At 40.9% G+C, this 26,651-nt stretch overlaps 1 protein-coding gene across 2 annotated transcripts; it reads left to right on the top strand.

The window, feature by feature from the left end:
* The first annotated feature begins 13,085 nt into the window (after window positions 1-13,085).
* LOC143475439 (GTPase IMAP family member 4-like) lies at window positions 13,086-22,930 on the top strand. Of its 2 annotated transcripts, none has more exons than XM_076973297.1 (3): window positions 13,086-13,216; window positions 21,729-21,799; window positions 21,940-22,930. In XM_076973297.1, the coding sequence occupies exon 3, from the start codon at window positions 21,942-21,944 to the stop codon at window positions 22,773-22,775; it is 834 nt and encodes a 277-aa protein (XP_076829412.1). In that variant the 5' UTR covers window positions 13,086-13,216; window positions 21,729-21,799; window positions 21,940-21,941; the 3' UTR covers window positions 22,776-22,930. The 2 variants fall into 2 exon arrangements, with proteins under 2 accessions (XP_076829412.1, XP_076829411.1); XM_076973296.1 differs by having other exon boundaries at window positions 21,937-22,930.
* Window positions 22,931-26,651: the final 3,721 nt, after the last annotated feature.

The raw sequence follows: 26,651 nt of genomic DNA, 5'->3' as shown, positions 1-26,651 counted from the left end.
CTACACATTAATAAATCACACCCTGCAGTTGCACAATCCAAATGAGCGGAGCTGAACACGCTACAGATTATAACGGCTACTAAAAACTTCAAAAGTATTTTGAAAAAGATAAAGATGAATCAAACAAAGTAAAGTGCAAGTTATGTCATCAACGTCTTTCATTTCGCACGACAACAACCAACATGGCATACCATTTAAAACGCGTAAGGCGAAAATAACAGTTCAGCCGTTTGTTGTTTCGGTGTGTCGTCTCGTCGCGGTGCGTCTCGGCGCGTCTCGGCAAGTAAGCCTATAAACATTTTTTGTTGTTGTTTGCTTTTTAAACCCCATTACTTGAACCTTTCCTTATAATTTGTTTGCTGTTGTGTGGCAATTGTTTTATATTTTCAGGCAGGCATATTTTATTTAAAATATTTTTGACATTTTGCACAGTGCCAGTTCGATATGCGCACTGACGGTTAATGTTCTCTAACGTTTCATAAAACAATAAATAATAAGTAATAAATAAAAGCTGAATAAAGCCAACCTACCATGTTTATTCATTTATCTGAGTGTTTTAGGTTTTTACTTTGAAGTGGAAAAAAGTCATGAATGAGAACGAGATCCCGTTTAAGGTGCTCTTTTAAAAACCCCTGATTCGACTATTAGTCGACTAAAGGGAAAATCTGACGAATCAGATTCGACTATGAAAATCCTTAGTTGAATACACCTCTATCATATGGTGATCGGCTGGGTGTCATGTCCTTTTGTCAACAAAAAGATGTAAGTGCTAACAGAGAATCTGCTTTAGAAAGACTGAGAGACAAAATCAGAGCAAGAAGGACAGGAACAAAGGTAGCCCCAAAACACCTTCAGTCAGGTTTGGCTGCCACACAACTAGATGGAATGGCAAGGCATAATAATACCTTTGCACAAAAAAACTTCAGAAGACTTGAAATTGGATGGCTTCATTTTCACAAAAATGACTATTACCAAGTGAGGGCGAAGAGTGGCGGTGGAACAAGACATGTGACACTTGATAAACATACAAACATTGCCCAGATAATGGAAACAGGAAAAAAACTTTTTTTCCAAAATGGAGTGTCACCTAAAGGACCAGAAGAGAACTTTACATTTACTGTTTGTGATTTTAAGAGAAATCCTGTTTCTATGGAAAGCACAGTCCTCCAGCTCTATGAAGAATTTAAGCTGAAAATGTTGAGACTTTACCTTTGCACACAAAACAAAGTGCACCCATCCATGGAGCTTCATCTGGCAGTGATGACAGCATACCGGGACCCATTTCAAAGAGTTTTCCTCACAGGGATGCCACTGAAGAGGTATGTGTACACATGGCACTGAATTGTTGTAGTACTTCAATCCAAGTAACTGTAAGCATAAATGGACAGAAGTATTGACAGAGGAGGGCCAGAAAAGATGCATGCTTATTCAAATTGCTAAAACAAGTAATTGATTGATGAAACATGTTTCAGGAAATGTTTGCTCACAGGTGGATATAGTTTGGTCACTGGTGTTGGCTGGAACAGTGTTTGTTTGAAAGGTTCAGGTGATAATAAATTGGACAAAATGAGCACAGATACACTATATTGCCAAAAGTATTACAGGATCTATGGCAGCACCTATGCAACAAGTCCATCGTCAAATTTCCTCACTACTAAATATTTCACAGCCAACTGTCAAACTATAACAAATTGGAAGCGACTGGGAACAAAAGCAATCGGAAAAGCATTTTCTTCAATATATTGTAAATGTCCTAAAATTGTATAATGTTATATAATTATATTAAGTTATTTAAGATTATATATATTTTTTCATAGCTTCTGAGATTGCCAAGACACAAAAGACAGAAGACAGCCAATGATGACCACAACCAACAAAACAGTGCTGCAGACTTTGAGGATATAGATTACACAAAACCAGGGCCTTCTAGTAGTTCAACACCAAATGAAGGAAGAAGTTATGCAGTCCACCACACCACCCAGGGCTTTCATGATGATGATGCACTACACTTTTCATCCCATGCCAAAGAATTTCTGAATGTAACTGGTGTGATGCCATCCTCAAGTGAGCTCCAGGACACAGCTAGAGACTCTGAAATACACGGATTCACCATTCTGGCACAAGATAAGTCACATGAAATTATTGTAATACAGGAAGACTCAGAAATTTACATAGGAAAAGGTCATTCCGAAAGTGTTGATCTTGAATCAACAATTGAATGGAATTTGGAGTATAATGACCAGGATCTCAAACAGGTAAAAATAATGAAACAATGTCCTAACTGTTGCTTTAGTTTGTCCAGTAACTTTGTATAACAGATTAACGTTTAATTTATTTGGCTTTACAGAATAAAGAGCCAAATGAAGTGTTTGACGTGGCAACAGCTGCAGGACATGACCATCTGCAACCACCATTAATACACCTAGTAAATGCAGAGAACTTCCAACATGTACAGGCAGAGGCGTAGCGCAAAATTCTGGGGCCCCACCGCAAGGAGGCAATGAGGAGGCCCGTGCGTGAGCTAAAATCTCGCGAGCGACCGTAGCGCGCGACCCTGCGCGAGCGGTGTAGGCGTTTATACTTTCGCGAGCGTCGCGAGCGTCACTGCAGTGTAAATATGGCTTTGCAGTGTTGTCCGAAACCATACGTTAACAAATACGAGCCACGAAACATGAGAGAACGTGAAGACGTTAAGATTGGGCGTTTTGAAAATAAACAACCATTAAATAATTTGATAAAAAGCGAATAATTTCGAGTATATGTATAAATATTTAACTAAGTTTACCGTGCTGGGAAATATTGAAATTGACCTTGAAAGTGATGTACGCTGTCGCGGCGCGAGGTCGTGCACCTCTCGAATTTTGTAACTTCGCGCGCGCGCCGCGCTTCAGCGCGATCGACAAAGTCATGTTTGCAGGGTTCATACACCTAAACAAGGTGGAATTAAAGCACTTGTACGGCACTTTTAATGTCCATTTCAATATTTTCCAGCACGATAAACATAATTAAGTTAAATATTAATACATATACTCGAAATAATTCGCTTTTTATCACATTATTTAATGGTTGTTTATTTTCAAAACGCTCAATCTTAACGTCTTCACGTTCTCTCATGTTTCGTCCTGGAATTACAAGAGGCTCGTATTTGTTAACGTAATTTTAACATTTTAATGTACTTTAGCCTATATTCCAGCACTTTTCAAACCTGAAACACAAAGCAACATCAAAACGCGTCAGGTAAATGTTCATTCCCACTTTTTGGAGGGGTGTTTCTTTATACTACCACATATCGTTTCGGACAACATTGCAAAGCCATATTTATGTTTGATGCCTGGTGCGCGGTCTCTGGTCAGGTAAAAATGTTCTTTCCCCGGCTTTGCAGAGGTTTTTTATTCTCCACTGCCACCTATTGCCACCTATCGTTTCGGAGAACACTGCAGCGACGTTCGCGAAAGTATAAACGCCTACACCGCTCGCGCAGGGTCGCGCGCTACGGTCGCTCGCGACAGTATAAACCAGGCTTTAAGCGGGGCCCACCTGTGTTCGGGGCCCCCCCGCAGTGCGTGCCTTGTGGGCCATTTTATATTAACACTAATTCTGATTCAACCTTTCAAGTTAACATGATTGAGGTCTGTGTTTCTTTTTGCTGATATTGTATATATGTTGTCAACTATGAAAAATGTAAACACAATTTCATGAAATACCTTTTGTACCCATCTATCAGATACACCTACCATGTTGGGGAAAGTTGTTTTTACAGACTGCAGTCCATGTGTTTGAAAAATATATAGCCATTTTAAAATGTTAATTTTGTGTAAAATTACAGACGATTTTTTTTCCCACAGAATAGGACTCTATTTTTACAGTCAGTATTGTTAGAATTGTCAAAATGTGTTAAAAAAACATATTTAATGTGTTTAATTCACACAGATTTTTTATATGAAATCACATGACTCATTTCAATAGACAGTTTATTCTTTTAATTCTAATATAAATTGCCTGTCGTTTTGAAATACAGGGACTATTGTAAATTTTATTTGGAAAAAAATACAGAGTAGTTAAGGACATTTTGGAATAATTGTCTATGAATTATGGGCTTCATTGAAAGGTCTGTTTTTTGTGTTTCATTCAGCACAATGAAGTGGCTGACCCACAAGATGAGTCTCATACACCCCCACCACCAGAGGAATCACCCAGTCCAATACAAAAACAGTATGCTCTAATACGCAGGGTTAAAGTAGTGGATGACCTTTTAGACATATTTATGGACAGCAACATACTAGAGGTTAGTCTAAAGATGGAATTTAAAAATGAGCAGGCTGTAGATGACCATGGAGTTTCAAGGGAGGTTTACACAGCTTTCTGGACTGAATTCCTGGAGCAGTGTGAAGGTGAAGAAGAGCGGGTGCCGAGATTGAGGCCCGATTTCTCTGAAGCACAGTGGCAAGCAGTTGGAAGAATCTGGGCAAACATGGATCATGGAATAATTTCAGTGAGACTCTCTAAAGCTTTCATTTTAGCCTGCATACTCGGTATTGATGCAGTGGATGAAGAAGTCCTGATGTCCTCTTTCTTCAACTATCTGTCTGCTGGTGAGAGGTCGTCTGTAGAAAAGGCACTTCAAGGCACAATGGATGATGAAGACAAGGAGGACTTGCTTGATCTATTCTCAAGGATGGGGTCACACAACCTCCCTTGCGAAGGAAACACACAGGTTGCCCTTGAGACAATGGCACATAAAGCCATTCTTCAAGAACCTAAATATGTAATTGACTGTTTCTCTCACAGTCTTAGCAAATTACAGTTAAATCTCCCAGACAAAGAGAGTGTGCTTTCTTTGTATAAATCTAAAAGGCCAACAAACAAAAGAGTGGTTGAAATGCTACAAACATCCTCTGTGATTCTATCTCAGAAAGAGCAAACAACCTTTAATCACTTGCAGCGCTACATCAGAAATGCTGAGCAGCGCAAACTAGAGATGTTCTTGCGTTTTTGCACTGGTTCATCTGCAGTCTGCACAGAAAAGATTGAAGTAAGTTTCAATGCTGTAACTGGCTTGAGCCGAAGGCCTGTTGCTCATACTTGTGGATCTGTCCTTGAAATTCCATACACATATAGCTCTTATCCAGAATTTCGCACAGAGTTTGATAATGTCCTATCTGGTGACTTCTTTTCCATGGACATACTCTAATTGATGATTCGGTTTAATAACATAACAGGCTTCAGTCAGGTTACTGGTTTGTGTAAGCACACAAATGTTAGACTCACAGTGCTATAGATATGATACAGTCCATGTATGTTGCAGCATGACTCACTAAAAATGAGTTTCCATAAGATGTCTGTAAGACATTCAATCGAGTCCATTTTATAACTTGAAGAAAAGTAAAAAAACAGAGAAAGAAGTTACTGGTACACGGTTTTATTATTATTTATTTATACAGTCTATGATTTGTATGTTGCCAATCACCTTGTGGATATCCGGTATACAGTTGCATTAAACATTCAAAATTGTAAGTATATGCACTTCAAAACAATGTTCATCCAGTCTCAAGTTTCACTGTTTTGTTTTAAAATGTGAATACTCAGGTTTTATAGGTACTATGCAGTTTGTGTAAGTGCAGTCAGTTTGTGTACCTTGAGTTGAGTACCTTAAAATTAATTGGATATAGTGTAAATTTAGAATCTTTGATTAAGTTTGTATGTTATATACCTGTGCCCTTTCATGTACTGTTTGCTAGGGTTTTTTAAACTAGCATTTTACTTTAAGACATTTTACATCTTAAGTTGTTTATTCTACATGGCTACATTTTGTTGTCAGAAGAAATGTTTTAAAACCGCGTTCCTGCCTTAAATAAATCAGAATTTCTGTTCAATTTTTGTGTCTTTACTTTAAATTAATGAACACCAAATACATCTTCAATTACCAATGTAAAATGGTAATGTGATTATGCTGATTATAACAGTGGTAACTGTAATACTCATACATACATAACAATCATAATACATACATAAACAAACAAAACAAAAAAAAAAAAATTTTACCCACTTGGCAGTTATCATAGTATTCATATTCTCTCTCTCTCTCTGTCACACACACACACACATTTCAGATATAAAATAGTATCAAAGTATTGGCTATGGGGCTGCAATCACATTCTGCATTTTCTTCAGGAAATGACTCATGTTGATTTCTGAAAATCTAAACTTCGACTTTTTCCAATTTTTCACCCATTTCTAACTCGTCATAACTCGGACATCTCTTTGTTGATCTGAATAATTTTTACATCCCAGCGATCAACGGGCATCGTGTGCCACATATCCGCAGATTCTTCAGGAAGTGCACTCTTCAACGCACCTTGCATGACATACTTATTATAGTAACCATATCAATGATGCATATTACAGATTTGCTTTAATGTAATTTCTTAAAAATATGTACAAATCAATAGCTTCATAAGCATCTCTTGGAAGAGTCAGCTGGGATTCAGACATAATAATGTTGCACAGGTCATACACGTCCGGGTCACATGGGACTGACTGACGAAAGGTGCATTCTGTTTTGCATGTTTGAATGTCATCTTCTTCAACTGGGGCAAGGAAGTCTCTTGTTCTGTATAGCTCTGGCAAGGCATACATTGCATTTGGCCGGCCACTAGGAACATTGTCATTCTTTGATGGCCGTATGATGTGTGAATCCCACACTTCTGCAGTGTCAACCAACGCATCCTAGAAAAGTTTTAGAAAGTACAGAAAATGTCAGATAATTACATTCAGGTTTCATGATGCAGCAGTAATAATGCCCCTAATATCATACAACAATACACTGCTAAAAATCCAACTAAAACCCAGCTTTATCTTATGCCTGGCCCACACTACAAGATAATCATTTTCAACACTGGTTGCGATTTTAAAAAGAATGTGTGGGACAGTTTCCACCACCTTGACTATCAAAGACTGGTCCATAAGGGTCAATGTGGTTGAAACACTGGGGATCATATTGTTCGACCAACTTGGTCATGCTGGTCAAGCTTGGTCATACTGGTTGTCTAGCTTGGTCAGACTGATTATGCTTGTAGACTAGTGATGGGCACAGTGACTCTTTTAGATGAACTGTATCATTAGAATGAGTACAGTAAAAAGATTCGTTCAAAAGATTCTTTCAGTGAATCGTTCAGTGCTTGGCGGGAGGAGCCTTCCCTGCACCGTTTGACAGGGTAGCACATGTCGACAGAACATTGGCCTGCACGGTCGCTGCTGAGCTCATCTACTGAACTGAGAAATTAACGAATCAGCTGTGGAAATGATTTCGATTCAGTCTGACACAACACTATTGTAGACCAGCTTAAACTTTCAATCACCATCTTAATCAGATGCTGTTTTTGAATGATATCCATATCAAATACACACTTTACCAAATTCATACAGTTTATCAAATACAAACTTACCAACTGAAAGAATATGTCTGAAGTATTCATTCTTAATTTATAATTAAATTACATAATATGGATAACGACTGTTATATTGATCTTGATTTGTACGTTTATAAAAACATACGTATCATCCTTCTTGACACTCACACATACACAGCAAATGTTATTTCCACTCATCTTACCTGAAAGAGTCCCATGCAGCAAAACTGAATCAGGCTTTTGTCCAAAAATCTTCCATCGAAGATACCCTTGTCTTTGAGGTCTACAAATAGAGCTATCCAAAACTCCAGGCATTCTTTTCGCAAGAAACTCCACCAACTTTCTATTCTCTGATTAGCTGTGCTTGCCCCATCCAGGTAGCTGTCAGTGCTTCCATGGTGATTCCTCCTGAAGAAACGTTGAAAATCACGCACATGTCCATTTTCTGTTCTGAAGTCCCCCCTCACAATAGCTGGGCAGCCCCCCACACGCTGGACAGCTTCAATGTAGCCTACTATCCTCCCACCAGCCTTGGGTCGCTGCTTGTTATATAAGCATTAAGCCACACGAGTTTCCTGGAAAACCCATCTATACAACCATTAAACACAAATACCATAATGCTTGAGTTTATCGTAAGAGTCTAGGTGCCAGATGAAGTTCGGTCCTTTGGAAAAATAGTTGCGTCTATGCAGACGGTTTGCTTTTCTCAGCGTGACTCCTCTGGGATCCAACTCTATCAGAATCAAACGGACGTCTTCTTTTCTGACTCGATATCCATTTAGCCTGCATTTAGCATACATCCACCTGTATCCATGAAGTTGTCCGGAGCTCTGAAGTTGTTCTCGTATGAAGCCAAGTACACTGTCTAGGCTGGAGTAATCTTTTCTTCTAGAAAGTCCTCGAGATCTCAGCCAAAGTTTCAGCTTGCGCTCACTTATTGCATAATCATGTTTGATTCTGAGAATTGATACAATTTCTTTATATTTTAGTCCAAGATCAAAGTAAAAATCAATGAGTGCTTCCATTCTCCGTACCTTACCGTAGTAGTGAACGTATGATGCCGTTTTCTCCAGCTTTTTTTATTTGCGAGGGAACGCAAAACTTTTTTTCAACCCCTGGCCCTTTAAGGGCTCCGTACTCTGCAGTTTTAACGGTTAAAAATAAATATTTAAATAGCGACGAATCTAGTGCTAGGACCATGTAGAAAACGCCCGCTCCGAGCTCCGCTCACACTTTACGTTCCTAGAATGAATTTTCCATGAAGCAAACCTGGCGACTTCGTGGCTGCATCCATGTAAACACACGTACGATTAGTAATTCACAGGTTTGAAAACTCGTTCTCGCCCCTACTGTGCAATTTGGTTAGGAATACAGCAGAGTTAAACTATCAAGTTGAAAGTCATCATAGTTTGCTTACCCATTTTTACCCAGTTCCCAACCAAACTTTAAGAATAGATTAACGGCGATAATTTTTATATAGCCCGATGTAACGCGAACCCCCAGGGAACAGGGGATTCGCGGGGTTTTTTGTAGGAGATGAACCCAGGGGCAAAGCCCAAAAGAAAACATGATGAACTGAGACCTCCGCCACTAAGCGGGAAAAGCAGGAAACAAAAAAAACTGAGCGAAAAACTCAGAAAACGAGAACAAAAAACACACGGAGGAAACCACTCGACGTGTCGTGACAAAAAGGAGCACAAACGAACAAAATAAAAACAAGCCAGGGAAGGGAGCTGGCTGAAAACAAAAGCACACGGAGGAAACCACTCGACGTGTCGTGACAAAAAGGAGCACAAACGAACAAAATAAATACAAGCCAGGGAAGGGAGCTGGCTGAAAACAAAAGGCACAAAAAACTAAAATATAGAGAAGAAAACAGCTTGGGGAAAACTTGAGAAAGGCCAGTAAGGGCGCAGGAGAGGATACCTCGAAAAACAGAAAAACAGTAGAGAGTAGTGATGGGACGAACGATACTGGTGCGTCAACACTGTGCCGAGCGCACAAGAGTGAAACCCCGTATCGGTGCGTGTATTGCTTTAAACAAAAACCACGTGACCGATACAAGAAGCGTATCGTTTGGCTGTGTCGCGCCAAATTGTGTTTATAAGGAAACGAACCGTATCGGCATGTCGCGGGTTTGTTGGATGGAGTTTTACTGTTACTTTTAGATTTTGTATTTTTGCCCTCACGGATCGAACCAGAAAATTTTCCACTGTCTGGAATCATTTTGCTCTTTTGACGCCAAATAAGGTATTGTTTCTCCTTTGGACATTATTTTTTATTAAATATGTTTGTACTCTTTTCTGGTAAGAGTTTTTAATTGTATTCAGATAAAGTCACTTTTGATTTTATTTTATTGTAGGTGAAGTGTCGACTCTGCTCCGCGGAGCTGTCTTACATCAATAAGAGCACTTCATCAATGCTGAGGCTGTGACGCACACGCCCAAAAGGGGCCGGGGTCCTCAACGTGACAGAGCTCGGGCAATAGGGCAATGAAGAATCAGCACATACTGGTGAGAGTACCACAGGTGTGTTAAAATTCTCAAATAAAATTAAAATGTTTTAATTTAAAATTGTTTATTACACACAAAATGCTTTGTGTAACTATGTAATATTGTTTGTAAACTTGTCAGTACTTTATTAAGGCAAAAAAAAATGTCCTTACATTTCCTAACAAGCAAGCTGTGGATGAGGCTGTGATCAACATGATCATCAAAGACTGTCAGCCCCTCTCCATCGCACTTAGATATTTATGCACACCATCTTCGTCTGTACCCTGTGAAAGAGATTTTCTAAGGCAGGAGAACTTGTATCTAAGAGGAGAAATCGCCTTGGACCCAACACACTTCAAAAACTTTTGTTCCTCAATAAAAATATATAAATGAATAAATTTCTTGTCATTTTTTGTGTTTTATATTATTTTTCTTTTTCATTAATGAAAATCCTTACATAAGTTGCACATTACATTTTAGCTGAATTTTATTAGACTCAAAAAAATTGAGCAAATGAAATTATAAAATGATGAGATCATATTTTAAGTAAACGAATGTCGATTAAATATTTCACGAGTTGATGTGTTTTCAGGATGCTTTTTCAACTTTTCATTTTGTTTACCTGCAATGATATTATAAATACTGCAGGGGTCACTATTGAGTGACTAACACAGTGTCAATACTGTGTCAACACAGTTTGTGTAGTGTGTCGATACACTCCTTGAGGTATCATCTTCCCATCACTAGTAGAGAGAGAGGGGGGGGAAGAGAGAGAGAGAGAGAGAGAGAGAGAGAGAGAGAGAGAGAGAGAGAGAGAGAGAGAGAGAGAGAGAGAGAGAGAGAGAGAGAGAGAGAGAGAGAGAGAGAGAGAGACGACTGCTCAAACCGGGTAACAGGCTGGCTGCAAGAGCGAGAGGCAACAAACAACTCAGCAGTGAGGCACTGCAACCGTGCCCATTAAATAGGGGAAGGCACAGCTGCAGGTCCTCACCGCTGATTGTGTTTCCCACGAGTATTAGCTCGTGGGTTCCCTCTGGTGGCGACAGGAGGGATGGTCCTGGTCCCATCCCTGACACCCGATAAGAGTATCAAATTAACGAACGCCGTTAACCGCCGTTAACGGCCCACCACTAATCAAGACACTTGTATTCCGGTGTGATATTAATTTAGATTTATATATATATATAATATATATAACCAAGTATCAACATGTAATGTGCTATATTAGGCATATGCACATCTATGTATTAGTTTGTATGTCACTCATCAAATGTAATCATTTTTATGTGTGCTTATGTGACCTCACATCCTCACATGCCTGTCTGTGCACTATGTGTCATTCATTGTCCAAAAGTGGAAATTAAGAATGGCTCAATGTGTAGACTAATAGAATAGAATAGATAATAATAATAGATGTTTTGAATTTGGCCAGTTTTTGAGGGCTTCAGTCTTTTCTGGGTCAGTTTTGACATTGTTCCTTGACACTATATGTCCTAGATATCTGACTGATGTCTGAAATAATTTGCATTTCTTTGGGGACAGCTTTTGTCTGTATTCCTTCAGTCGCTGGTGGACTCTGAGCAGATGATATTCGTGCTCTTCTAACGTCGCAGAGAACACTATGAGGTTGTCCAGGAAGACAGTGACTTCTTTCAGGTTCTTGTCCGACATGCACTTTTCCATAAGGAATGTCCTGGAGGCATTTGTTATCCCCTGTGGGAGCATATTAAACTTCCAGAAGCCTAAAGGGCATACAAAGGCAGTCTCGTGTTTGGACGCTTCATCTAATTCAATTTGGCAATAACCAGATTTTAGGTCAAGTACTGAAAACCATTGAGAGCCAGTCAGTACTGAGAATGTTTCTTCTAGGCTTGGTAGGGCATAAGCATTCTATGTTTTCATTCTCCACATGCTGTTTTATTTTGGTTTCCATGCTCACACGTATCCCACACCCATTATTATTAGACTGTTTATAGCTAGTCTTTCAGCTTCCATGGTATGTCTTTCAGTTGTCATTCAGATTCCGTTGTATGTCCTTTATTTGTTTCCTTTGTATCATTGTTGCTCTTTAGCTTTTGTTTTTTTGTGCTCTATGTGTTGGCAAACTCACCCTCAACTGATCAAGTCACAATACTGGATTCTCCCTTAATAAATCTTGCTGTACTCAGTACTCATGTCCGCCTCACAATCACTCCACACCTTCAGTGTTACAGTTTGCTTCCTCTTTTTGCTGTGCACATTCTGGCATTCCATGCTTGTGGCATAATGACGACTATTTTTAGTTGCTTCTCTCTCTTTTCGAGTGACTTGGCAGACATATGGGAGATGCTAACCAGAGCTCATTTGGGGCAAGGAGGTCCCTAAAATCTGACTTAGGAAGCATGGGTGGTAAAGTACTGCTTCCTACTCACACCAGGAGGGGGGATCCTTGGAATTATTTGGAGGAGGTTGTGGGCCCTGGTCTTTTTTATAATAATACAACTGCTTATCTAAAAAATTGATCAAATCACTTGAAAGTGTCTGTATCCAAAACCAATTGGATAGAAAATCAAAGTGAAACATGTTAGTTGGGCTTGATTCCTTTACACATTGTCATGAACTGAAACAATCACAGCTATGTCCCTTTGTGCTTCAACAAAGCATATTTTCACTTTTTAATGAGGGGAGGTGTAGCTAATGTGAATTGGGTGTGGTTTTAGCTCTCACAAATATGAAATGGAGGACCAGCAACAAATGACTTGTGTGATGGAAATTGTGTTAATTTAGTGATGACTCTATGCTCTATTTCAGGACTGAATGTCTCTATACAATAAAGTCTAATTTACTATCTCCCAGCCCTAAGTGGAAAACTACCCAAGATAACTGGTTGAGAGGTGTGCTTGCCAAATTAGGCCTAGTTCAGTCACTCCATAAACAACTGAGCTTACATGGAGGGCAAGGGAGGCATTTAAAGGTGTGTGTGTGTGTCAGGGAGGGGTATAAAGTGTGTGTATATGTGTGTGCGTGAGGGAGGGGTATAAGGTTTTGCGTGCGTGTGTGTAAGTAAGGGAGGGGCATAAAGTTGTGGTTGTGTGTGAGAGAAGGTGGGGCATAAAGTTGTGTGTGAGTGAAGGAGGGGTGTAAAATTGTGTGTGTGTGTGTGTGTGTGTGTATGAGTGAAGGAGGGGTGTAAAATTGTGTGTGAGTGATCCTCAGGGCTTTGTTTCTCCCAGACACTTTGTGAGTGAGAAGGAGTCATATCTTGTACACAAGAAAGTTGATGTATTCTTTCCCTTCTGATCAACAGCCTGACTGAAGCGACTGCCAACAGTGAAGGTACCTTACAAACATTTGTCTTGTTCTCAGTGTGTAGCCATTGCACTTTCAAATACTTTAGTGCTGTTAATATTTTGTCTTTCCATCTGGGTATCTAAAAACACTGTGTTCTCACTACATTTAAAAAACAACCTAATTAAAATATAAACATACATGATGGAAAGACTGTGCTGTTTGAATTTATTTGCAATAATAAAAAACATTTGAGACATGAGGAAAACCACACATAGGCTATAATTTTGGTTTAGACGGAAAATAAGCAGAGAACCTGTCATAGAAGACAATCTTGGATTATACATAAGTTTAATAACAACATAAATACATACTTAAAATAATAATGTAGTTAAATGAATTTGAGAGTTCCTGAGAGTACGGACTGCTAGTCCTGGTTTAAAAGTTTTATAGAAGTTGATAAACTTGAATTTGTTTTTTTATGTTTGTTTAAGCATAAACAAATTACCAGTAAGTCGTTTTTTAATGTTTCATCTTATTAAGAACTTTATTATCTTCATATATAATATAATTATATACATATATAATAATTTCTTAGTGTTTCAAGCTCCGATGATGCTATACATGACAACTAAACAGCCACTGCTCCAGTTGGGAGGGACGGCATTACCCTGTCCCCTGTCAATCAAATGAAGTGATATTTTTTGTTTTGTAAAACAACTGCTGGTTATCATAACATGTGAAGTCCCTTTTCATTATCACAGATAATGTAGTCAAGTTTATGCTTGTCTACCTCCGAGTCTTTCAAGCGAAAGCACGTGTGTCTGCCGGTTCTACGGCAATGCCGAAACGAAAGTGTACGTTTACGGAGGAGTTAAAGAAAAAATTCCCGTGCTTTCGCAGGGCCATGATCCGTATGAGACAGAGTGCTTGACGTGTAAGGCAGACACAGACACCATGTCATTTGTGTCATATCATACACCGATACACCGATGATCCCCCAACCCCCCCCCCGGCAAAAAAGGTGTCCTCCTTTTCAGAAACCCACATACATAAATTGTAAGTTGGTTGCTCTAATTATGAGAGGCTGGTCTAAACCAAAAATGCCAGGGCCGATTTTTTGTCCCAGTCCAGCCCTGGCTCTGATGCTCTTTTGGAGTCCTTTTCCCCAATTGGCTGTGAAGAGCTTATTTCATTGCTAAAATCTGCCAAGCTCTCCACATGCATACTAGATGCCATACCAACCCATCTACTGAAAGAATGACTGCACAGCAATGCAGAACCTTTGCTTACTATAATTAACTATTCTCTGAGCCTAGGCTACATTCCCAAATCATTTAAACTTGCAATCATCAAGCTAATAAAAAATCCCCAGGAACTGTCCAACTATAGGCCAATCTCATTGTTTATATCCAAAATTCTAGAGAAAGTAGTTTCTTCGCAACTCTTTTCTTTCTTACAGACAGAACATGTTCTAGAGTTATTTAGACCCCATCATAGCACTGAAACTGCACTGACTAAAGTACTAAATGATAATAATATCCTAATACGTATTATGTATCATCTCTGAATTTCTCAGATTTAACAACTCAATTCTAATTCTTCAGGTTAAAGGTGCTCCCTCCTTTAAACAGCTATAACACATTTGTATCTGGCTACAAACAAAGCTGCTTTATGAATTCATGCAACGCAAACATGTCAAAAGCATTTGACACTGTTTTACTCTTGTGGGCATATCTTTTTTCACTTAAATTGCAAAGCTTTTATTTATCATTTATACGTTTTAAAATCTGTAATTTTACTTGTTTGAGTGCTTTTTAAAACATGTTGAACCACAGCATAAAGCAGGGGTCACCAACATGGTCGCCCGCAGGCCTGTTCTAAAAATAGCTCACTATAGTGAGCTGCATCTTTTTTTTTGCTACTATTAGAGATTGTCCGTGGTTGTGGACACTAGCTAGCGGACCCCCCCCCCCCCCCCCCCCCCCCCCCCATACGCTGCGTATGTATCAAACTGGTAGCCCTCCGCAATAATTGGTATCCAAGAGGTAGCTCCTGACAGACTCCCCCAAACGGGAGCTGCGGGAGCTGCAGGCGCTGCGGTGGGCGGTCTTCTCCCCGCCCTCGCCGCAAACCCTCCACCGGGCGCGGTGTGGAGCCCTCTCGGTGGGCACGCTACCGGCTTCTTTGAAAGCCCTTGGGGGGCATGCCGCAGGGTTGTTCTGCCGACCCTCTCTCTCGTGGACCACACCGGGGGAATCCCCCTCCTCCTTGCACTTCCTCTCTGGACCTGACAGTGGGAGTGTCCTCGATCTCCATCTCCTCCTCCTCACTGCCCAGGCTCCAGCTCATGGGCTCCTCCGGGCTACCACCCCTGGAATAGTCCATGGTGCTTCCCTTGGAGTGCTCGGGGGATACGCCCTCTTCTGGCTTCCTCTTCCCCCTCACGGTCTTGGCGGAGCACTCGGAGTAGAGCGAGCTCCCCTCATCCTCCTCCTCTGTCAATAGCTCACTGTCCGTGTATTCGGTAAAACCCGAGCACACGGAAGGGGAACGGTCTTCTTCCTCCTCGCCCTCACCGTAGTATTTGGTGGGGGCGGGGCATACGGAGGGAGGACGGTCTTCCTCCTCGCCCTCACCGTAATACTCGGTGGGGGCGGAGCATACGGAGGGGGAGTAGTCCTCTTCCTCTTCTTCCGCCTCACCCTCACCGTAATCTATGGTGGGTGCGGAACACACAGAGGGAACCTGGTCTTCATCCTCCTCTTCCTCTTTCCCCTCACTGTAATCCACTGTGGGGGCGGAACACACAGGGGGAGCAGGGTCTTTGCCCTCTTCCTCGCCTTCCGAGTCCTCCTCCTTGAACTCGCCCCCCGAGGTTTTCTCCGTAGAGCAGAGTTCGAGGGAGTCTACCCGCAGTGGCGAGGGTTCCCTGGTGGGAGAGGGGTGTTGCTCCTGCCACATCCGCTCCTCGGCCTCGCAGAAATATTCTGCCTGCTCCTCGGTTTTGGCTTCTCGAGCCTGAAGCAGCATGAACCGGTCCTGCTCCATCTCCTCGGGGCTTACTCGGGCTCCACGGTGCTGGGCAGGGGATGAGGCATGGTGGCGCTTGCTGGGTCTCCTCCCCTTCTTGGCCCGGGTGGCGTAACCTGGCATCTTGTCTCTGGTCGGCTCGTCATTCTGTGACAGAAAAATCCTTTTTGCTGAACGGACGTTACGTTTATTACATAAAACACAAGCGCAGATAGCGCATGTAGAACACAAACACCTACACCTACAAGCGAGTCTGACAACGACGAGCACAAGACACTGCACGAATGCACATTAAATAGACAAACCACATAAACCCTATGTGATGACGAGACGAGCCACAGGTGAGACGGATTATCACAGGACGTAACCGCACCCACGGAGATCCACCGATGTAGACGAGTAGACGCAGACAACGTTAACACACGCCCAAAAGGGAGGGGTTGGGGACCGTAACGTGACAGCTCCCAGTTTGAAAAAGGTTGGTGACCCCTGGCATAGAGGCTACAAATTCAAAATACTATGAAGCCTTTCAACACACCTCTAACCTAAATATCTAAAATTCTATGATAGCCTAAAATGGACACTTGCTGCTCATCCAACACTTCTCAGTCTTGACCATTTGCTATTTTATCAGAATAAGTGTGCGTGGCTGCCAGAAATATGCAAATACCAAGTAATATTGATACTAATCCAGGGGTGGCCAACCCGTCATAGACCAAGAGCCACTTTTCTTACTGTGTTACAGCAAAGAGCCACATCGTACATGGGCGAGTGTAATCTGTTGAGGGGGGGGGGGGGGGGGGGTGGCGAGTGTAAATTATTAGCTGTGAAGACAGTCAAATGCGTGTTTTCTATGGAGTCAAATTAGGGTCTTTAATGGTGACGAAAAAAAAATAATATCGCAAATATAAGATTAGCATTTTGCATTTTACGTTCCTAATTTGTTTCTGCAATACTTTCCCTCTTTTGCGTTTCTTTCTTTTCTTTGCATTTCACATTTTATGTTGCTGCTTTTTTTTTGCAATACTTTCTCCCTTTTGCGTTTCTTTCTTTTGTTTGCGCGTCACTGCTTTTCTTTGCGTCTCGCATTTTACGTTCATAATTTTTATTTGCGCTTCTCTCTTTTCTTTGCTCCGGTTTTACCCTCTGTGTGGGGGCGGGGAAAGAGGCGTGGCCAAGAGCGAAAGACGTGCTGTGAACGATAATTTTATCAATCTTATCATTAAACAATTTCATAAAATTGTTACTGCTGCACTCTAGTGGGATTAGCGATTTGATTTGTTCATGACTAGTTAGGCTAGAAACAGATTTATCAATAGGAGTCTTTGTTTTTATGTAAAGCGCAGTGCGAGACGAAAAACGAGGCGGCTTCAGAACAAAAACACTGATGTTACGTTTATTGAGTGTAAGCGCAGATAGCGCAAATTAAACAAACACATACGGGTGTCAGACTCCTGCAAAAATCAAGAGTACGAACAAGGGGGGCGGTAAATAGTAATAAACATAAATGACTGTGCCGCTTTGTTGGTTGATACATTTGATACAGTGAGGATGAGATGTTCAAAAGAATAAAAATTGAGGCCGGATTTTTGAGAGACACCTATATTGGAGTCATATATTGTGGTGACCACCTCCGTGACCATTTTGATAGACGTTATGAACATATCTTTAGCCATAGGGAGATGCTTCGTCTGGCAGAGTCCAGGTTTCAGTCAAGCAAAGCATGCATTTATTATGGTCGGTAATCATTTCATTAACAAGTAATACTTGACAAGGATCTAATATTTAGCAATCTTAATTTCAGATGTAGCATAATTGAATTTAACATTGATTACATTTTGGCCACAAATTTTGCAAGAATAATTTTTTGGTACTCGAGGAACACAGTTTCAATCCGGTGTGATCTAGGTGACGTCTTCCTGCAGCTCGCACACAGTCAGTTTAACCTGTTTGTCTGCTGCCTGGCCTCGGCTCTGGTGTGTCAATCTCCAGTAAATACTCCTACACTACAACACGACCCTGTGAGAGCGCGAGCGCGTTTTACAAGTCATTTTTTGCAGTGTCCTCCCGTAACGATATGTGGTAGTATAAAGAAACACCCCTCAAAAACAGGGGAAGGAACATTTACCTGAAGAATTTTAATGTTGCACTGTGTTCCACGTTTGAAAAGTGCTGGAATTTTGACTAACGTCGCCTACTTTAAAATGCTTGAAATTGTAATGGTATTTCGTTTCACAAGCTGTCTGACTGAACAGGGGTGGGTTTCCCGAAACGTTCGTAGCGCTAAGTACTTCTTAACCTCGTACGTTTCATACGTGGTTACGAAGTACTTGGCGCTACGAACGTTTCGGGAAACCCACCCAGTTCGCTTGTATTATGTTTACAAATAAATTTACAAATAATACCGCGCAGCTACACAAACGTAATGTCAGGAGATACTGTAGCGACTACTACTCCTCACGGCGAGTCTCGCCCTTTAAGTGACAAAGTTTCCCTCCTCAGGATTTTTAGATTAAGCAGTTTCTGCCTCGGTTACCGAACCTGCTTCAATACATCGTTACTGTTAAAAATGCACTTCCAATAAAGTGAGTATTGGAAAAATTTATTTTGCTGCTGAATGTAACTACTAAAGTAACTTGTAATCTAACGTAGTTACTTTTAAAATCAAGTAATCAGTAACGTAACTAAGTTACTTTTAAAAGGAGTAATCAGTAATCGGATTACTTTCTCAAGGTAACTTAGCCATCACTGTCCAACAATGTAACGCCCATAATCTGCAGTAGGTTTCGGCACCATGCCAAACTGGAATGGGGCCAGAGCATATTACATCTGACATCTTCCCCGCTAACTCACACACCTCTTTAACATTATCTTTAGTAATCTCTGACTGCCTTAACCCCACATCATTGGGGCTGATGTGTATGACTATTTTGGAGTATTTACTTTTTAGCCAGCACCTTTAGGTTAGCCCTGATGTCAAGTGCTCTACCCCCGGGATACACTTGTCTATGGCTGCTCATGTCTCAAGACGGGTCACTACATTCACATGTTGAAGCTGTGAGTCTCCTATAACCAGAGCTCTTTTAACAGGTCACTCAACCGGTGTATCACTGAGTGGGGCAAACCTGTTTGACACATGAACCTGAGCCGAATGTTGCTCAGCCCTACGGCTATGCTGCCGAGAGTCACCCATTCACCCCGCTGCGAGGGCTCTAATGCCGGAGCTGGGGGCTCACTAGCTATGGTTGTGCCAACCAGGCCTGCTATGCTAGGAGCTGCTGAATCTCTAGGACTTTCTAGAGCCCAGATGTGCTCCTCTAAATGCAAAATCTTCTCCATCAGGTTAATGATTAATCTACACGTCTCACAAATAAATTTACAACTACTGTCGGAAGAAGGGTAGCTATACATGCTACACTCAGCACAAGCAACAAGTGACTCAGACATAATGAAATATGAACATACTAAGTTGAACATCTATGTTTTTTGAAGGTCAAATGGGTCTTTAGATGGCTTGTGGAGGTTGTTGGAGTCGGAGTTATGTGTAGATATATCCAGAAAGGATTTGTAGATATCAGTAGTGAACCGTGACCATTATACCTGGGCCCGTTCCCATCCCCCCATCCCCCCCAAAAAATTTTGTTTCCTCTCCTAATTAACACAAGAACTACAAAACCCCCTGCTTTTGACAGACTCCCAACTAGACTCCCAACTTATGTCAAATGACAGGATCTCTTGCTCTCTTGGCAGGTGTGATAAGCCCTTCTTACCTCCTGTGTTATGTAAATGAGGCATGTGTCAGCTGTGGGTGGTTGCTGTTGACACACCTTTCAATACACACCTTTGGCTGCCTCAATAGACTGCAAGCTCTCTTGCAAGAAGTCTGCTCATCTCAGGATATGTTTGAGATTTGATATGTGAAAGGTTGAAATAATGTGAAATTATTGACACAAACATACATAATATTTGAATTATAGTGGCTTATAAGTGGCATTTTCATCAGTCAAAATAGCTTTGATTTTTTTTTACCTTATTTGAAATAGTTTTTGTCTTTTGAAAAACTGCCACTAGGTAAAGATATGTTTACATAAATTTATACAAAAAAATCCTCAGCTACTTGAAATAGAATAATATTCTTGAGCAATTTTAACTTATCAAGATGGTACTTTTTGCACTACTACCCCAAGGGGAGGGGTTTTTTCTTCTCCATCTGAGTCAATGGATCTACACAGTTCACACTATCACCAACTCCCCCCAACCCCCCCGGCTGCATGTACATAACAAAGGAATGGCCTAATGGGATGCGAAGGTGCCGAGCCCTGCTTTTGACATGCTCTTGGGAGCTGGTAGGGGGATATGAAAATGCTTGTAGTCCTAGTGTTAACTGCAATGAAAAAAATAAAATAAATTGAGACGACAGTACAGCTTTAGAAACGCAATAAACAATAACATCTGTACTAGAAAACTTCTTAAGCAAAATAAGGTTCCAACATAATAAGGTTCACAGCTCCGTGTTCCTTGGGAGCGGAATATGTAAACAACGCACACAAGGGCATCAAAGGAATGAATCGAAACTAGCTAGCGGTGGTACGCTAATCCCAGCTAGCGTTGCCACAGCGGGCGGAAATTATCATACAGTTAAGCCCACCCACTAAGAGGTCAATTTTACTGTCATTTGAAACTGGTATTGCGCTGAATTATAACTGCCTGGCCCTCTGTAAATGAACGGCGGGCATCACAGTCCTAATAGGGGGAGACACAGGCTCACAGGCTTCCACTTAACTTAACCCCTCACCTTCCAACACAGATTGAATAGACACAGGTGAATAATTTATTTGCTTATATTTTTCTAATTGTTTAGATGTCGATTGTCAAACTGTAAGTAGATAAAATAAAATTGGATAAATTATATTATATATATTTTAGGCCCTCTGAGAGGGTGTAGAGGGCCCTGACGGTTCCCCACTGGTAGATATACTGTATCAGATGTAAACATACAAACATCCGACATACTATCATTTATCACGTACTGATTTGGCATACTGTATAGCAGGGATACTCAAATAGAAATGATGATGGGCCACATTTTATTTTTTCAATCACTGACGGGGCCGGTTATGGGGGACGGGTGGGGGGGGGGGTAGCGAACGTAAACTGTCGACGGGGGGGGGGGGGGACGGGGGGGTGAACGCATTTGGGCATCTGCTACCTGTTTGTTGTTGCCATAAAGGCAATCCCCGGCAGCGTCTTGAGATCGCGGTGCGCGATTTCAAAATAAGAGCAGATAGCGCGATTGAAAAAAAAGATTCCTAAAAAAAAAAACCACTTTTTAAAACAGCTCGCGGGCCAGAAATAGATAGCCCGTGGGCCGGATGTGGCCCGCGGGCCGCTATTTTAGTATGGGGGCTGTATAGGAAGGAAGAACAGCATTTAGGTTGGAGCCATAGTCTTCTATATATTAAGCAAAGAATACTCTTGCAGTTTTCAGAACTGTTTGAACAGGATCTTGATTTTTGTTTTTTATTAGGTGCATGGTGTGTCAAGGATTCTACCTTTCTTGTGAAATTAAAAAGCTTGACCTGGAATAAAGGCACAGAGGTAAATTCTATCTTATTTTATGAATGACTAATGAATCAAATGCATCAGTAACTTCAACTGAATTATCTGAACTAAACTCAAACTCTCAAAAACATTTTATATAAGTTATCCATCTATGCTCTTTTGTCTCTTAATAGCAGTCATGGATGAACAGAGGATTGTGCTTCTTGGGAAAACAGGTGATGGTAAAAGCAGCAGTGGAAATACGATTCTCAGTAAAGAAGTATTTCATACTGGAACTTCACCCAACTCTGAATCTCAAAAATGTTGCTTAATGAAAAAATCCAATAATGGAAAGGATATAATAGTTGTAGACACACCCGGGTATTTTGACACAAATCTCTCTTCAAACAAAATAAACTCTGAAATATTACAATGTATTATTAAGTGTGCACCAGGACCACATGCATTTGTGATTGTGTTTAAAGTGGGAAGGTACACAGTGTACGAGAGAGAAACTGTGAAAGAAATAAAAAAGTCATTTGGAGATGCTGCTCTAAAATATGCAGTGGTCCTCTTCACCTTTGGTGATCAACTCTGTGAGGATCAGACTATTGAAGAGTTTGTGAAGCAGAACACAGAGTTACAAGATCTTGTGAACAAATGTGGAGGTCGTGTTCATGTTGTTGATAATAAATACTGGAAAGAGCAGCAGGATGGGTACAGGAGTAACAGGGTTCAGGTAGAGAAGCTACTGAACACCATAGAGGAGATGGTGAAGGAGAATGGAGGAGAGTGTTACACCAATGAGATGTTACAGGCAGTACATGAAGCTGTAGATGTAGAGTATAAGACTTTATGTGAAGAGAGTGGAGACGCTCCAGATATGTTGAGGGAACAAGCAAAGCAGAATGTTCATACCAGAATGTTCATGTCAGAAAAGTTAATGGTGATAGGAACAGGGGCATTGATGGGTGCTCTATTTGGTGCTGGGGCTGGAGTGGTCACTGTGATGATTCTCATGAAGAATTTATGAGAAGGCTCTTTGTTCAGTGTATGATGATTTCATTTTGGTTACTGGTTGCTGACTACATTTTGATTATTACTGTATTTGATTACAAATTGAACATTTGTTTGTACAATATTTTTTGTTCAAATGAATTTAAAAATCTTCATTCACTTTGGTATGTTTTCTACATTGCAATAGTAAAATTTTCAGTTGCTGATTTGATTAACATGCTTGAATGACTGTATAGTCTTTTTGTTCAAATTAATTATAAAAATGTATTCACTTGCTATTAGTAGAAGAGTAGTTTTCCTTATTAAAATATTTTAAAATCAGTCCCATCTGTATAATGTTTCCTATTCTCAATAAAGAAACATAATTTTCCACTAACACCGTTTATTGCAACTCCAGTGCTAACAGGGCTGTGCTGAGCTACATTCTTACTCCCCTCACTTAAAGGTTCTTCTAGAAGTCGCTGAACATATGGTACTCACTACTGCCACCTAGTGGACTAATAACAATTACTCAATATCCCTACACCATCCCGTAGCCACACTGATAAGTTCATATTTGGCCATGCTCCACTCCTCTACCTAAAGGGTTCATCTTAAAGAACAATGTCATGCTTCACGTCCTACCGTTTACAAGTTTGCTGTAACTTTTAGAAGCCAAGATATGGATGTACAGTGGGGCATTATTCCTGTTACATCCCTACAAGTAATACAAGTAGCAATGATCACATGACATTCAGTATGACGCAAATGCATACAAAGACAGACAATGGGGAATAACACGTGCAGGTTTCTATACATATACTAATGAGGGGGATAAAGAGGATGGGTGAAAGACACTAACAAGGAAAGCTAACAAGGGTTGCGACACAACAACAAACATGCACAGAACACAGGCACCATACCAAGGTCAGCCGGACAGGGTGGGGGTGTGCACAGTAACGTTACAGTTGGGCTCTGAGTTGCTCTCATTTTAATGTTACTGAAGAAAAACCCACACACACACATACAGGCAGGGATACAAAACAGTCACACACAGACATACAGCACAATCTCACACTAACACATGAGACACACACACACGACCGATTCATGCAGGCACAGACACACACACACACAGACATATAGCGCAGACAATACACAAAACATTCAACACAGGAATACAACACATATGTGCAACACACACGAGTTCACTGAAGTTCGTTACATGGAATGTACGTGGAACTGGTTCGAGGGAAAAGAGATTGAACATTTTTAATCGGCTAAACGACTTACAAGCAGATATTGTCTTTCTACAGGAAACACATATGTACAAGACACCTACATACACACTGACCTCTCCTCAGTTCCCACACTTGTACTTGTTACAACTCAAAACAAAGGGGGTGGCCATATTAATTAACAAAAGGATAAACTTTTCCATTCGCAACAATATAACAGATCCAGAAGGTAGATTCATAATACTTAACCTGTTCATTCTAAATATGCGTTTGTGTATTGCTAACATATAGCCTATGGACCAAATGTTGACGACCCCTCCTTTTTTCACAATATTTTCACTGCACTCTCTGATCACTCTGACACCAAACTAATAATAGGAGGAGACTTCAACTTGGTACTTGATCCAGATATCGACAGGCTCAGTACAGCAGTGAGTCAAAGGAACTGGCAGTCTATAGACACCCTAAAACAATATATGAACGATTTTGGGCTCTCTGATGCGTGGCGTTCACAACACCCCACTCTCCGGGATTACACCTTCTTTTCGGCAGTACACCACTCACATTCTCATTTAGACAACTTCTTAGTTAGCAATTCCATTATGACAGATGTCACAGATACTCCTATTCATCCTATCACTATCAGTGACCATGCACCGGTCTCTCTCTCTTTGACACAGAAAAGAACCACACCAGCAACGAGGAACTGGAGACTAAATACATCATTACTTAAGGAACAAGATTTCATTAATTACTTCAAAAAAGAATGGGCAACATATTTAGAATATAACGATCTACCAGGAACCTCACCGTGTGTTCTTTGGGAAGCAGGGAAGGCAGTAATGCGGGGGAAAATAATATCCTACTGCACACATAAGAAAAAGACAGAAAAAACACAGGTATTAGAATTGGAAGAAAAAATAAAATCTTTAGAAGCTGCCCATGCTGCCTCACCACAAGAACACACACTGAACAAGCTGAGAAAACTCAAACTGGAATTAAATGAAATAATCAATAAAAAGACACAATTTTTACTGCAAAGGCTACGTTGGCAGAATTTTGAACATGGCAATAAATCTGGAAAATTCCTTGCTAATCAGTTAAAGCTTAATAAGGAAAAAACAACTATCTCCTCTATTAAGAACTCAACAGGTAACATTATTCACGACCCACAACAAATAAATAAAGCTTTTAAAGAGGTTTATAAAGCTTTATATGCATCACAGATTAACCCATCTGATTCAGCTATTGAAGAATTTATTAATTGCCAGAGCACCAGTAGTGGTGTGACTACCAACATCCAGTGATTCTGCACAAAAAGGCAGCAGCTACTATGGACCCCTGCCTGCCCAGGATACAAGTGTCCATCAGACCAAAACACAGAGTGTTGGGCTGAGCTCAATCACCCAGCTGTCAAGCAAGAACGTACCTTAAAAAAACAGCAGCCATTATGGACCTGTGTATTCCCAGGGTGCTGGTACAAGGCCGGGAATTGAACCCACAACCCTCCAGTCACAAGACCAATTCCCTAACCACCAGATCATGACTGCTAGACTGCTAGATCATGAACCCTCACTGGTTCTTTTATCTGTCTCTGTCCCTATCACTCTCTCTGTATGTGTCTTTGTATGAGTGTCTGTCCCTGTCTGTGTCTTTGTCTGTGTCCCTGTGACTGTCTTTGTGCCTGTTTGTGTTGCCTTTTGTGTCCTGCCCCTTCTCCTGTGGTTCCTGTCTTTGTCTTGGTTTTTATGCCTGTCTGTTTCTATGCCATGTGTGTCTCCCGATGTCTCCTGATGAAGGCATCATATGTGTGACATGAGGGGTGGCTCCTGGGATTGTTCTCGTTGCTGCAGTCCTCGTGCTCCAGGCTCGCCCTCCATTGCACGTCTGCTGGTGCATGTTCATCTTGTTCTCTGCACCATATGTGTGATCTGTCTTTAATTAAACTGTGTTCTAGTATGACTTCTTTGGTCATTTAAGAGCTTGTTAGCCACTTTTGTGCTCTTTAGCACAATTTTCAGTTTAATTTTCATTCATTTCATTAAACTCTTCAGTTGGAGACTCCACCCCACCTGTGAATCATGTCTGTACTTTGGTTTTTTTCTGTTTTCATTCTCCACATGCTGTTTAGTTTGGTTCCCATGTTCACAGCTTCTCGTCTAGTCACACACCCATTATTAGTGTCACATGTTTCTAGTTAGTCACTTGTTTTCCCTTTTTGTCTGTTAATTGTGGCCATACATAGGACTATCTTTCAACTTCTATGGTATGTTCATTATGTTTCCTTTCTATCATTGTTGCTGTCTTTAACTTGTCTTTTTGTAAGCCTGATTGTTTTTGTTCTAACTCCCCCTCAACTGTTCTAGTGACAACAATACTGGATTTGCCTTTAATAAATCTTGCTCTACTCAGTACTTCTGTCCCCCTCGCAATCGCTCCACACCTTCAGCATCACAGTTTGCTTCCTCTTTTTGCTGTGCATATGCTAGCATTCGATGCTCATGATCAACCATTTTAGAAAGGAGCAGTCCATTTTGTTTTCATTTTCCTTTCTTTGTTTTCTCCCACCTGCATGCTGGTTGCTTCTCTTTCTTTTCAAGTGGCCTGGCTGACAAAGGGGAGATGCTGACCTGAGCTCACTTGGGGCAAGGAGGTCCCTGAATCTCTCCCAGGAG

Source organism: Brachyhypopomus gauderio, chromosome 14 (assembly GCF_052324685.1).
Source record: "Brachyhypopomus gauderio isolate BG-103 chromosome 14, BGAUD_0.2, whole genome shotgun sequence".
Taxonomy (NCBI): Eukaryota; Metazoa; Chordata; class Actinopteri; order Gymnotiformes; family Hypopomidae; genus Brachyhypopomus; species Brachyhypopomus gauderio.
This window is presented reverse-complemented; position numbering and strand designations above follow the sequence as displayed.

What these genes read in the sequence shown, in the direction of transcription:
- LOC143475439 (XM_076973297.1), top strand. Translation starts at nt 21,942, where the DNA reads ATGGATGAACAGAGGATTGTGCTTCTTGGGAAAACAGGTGATGGTAAA.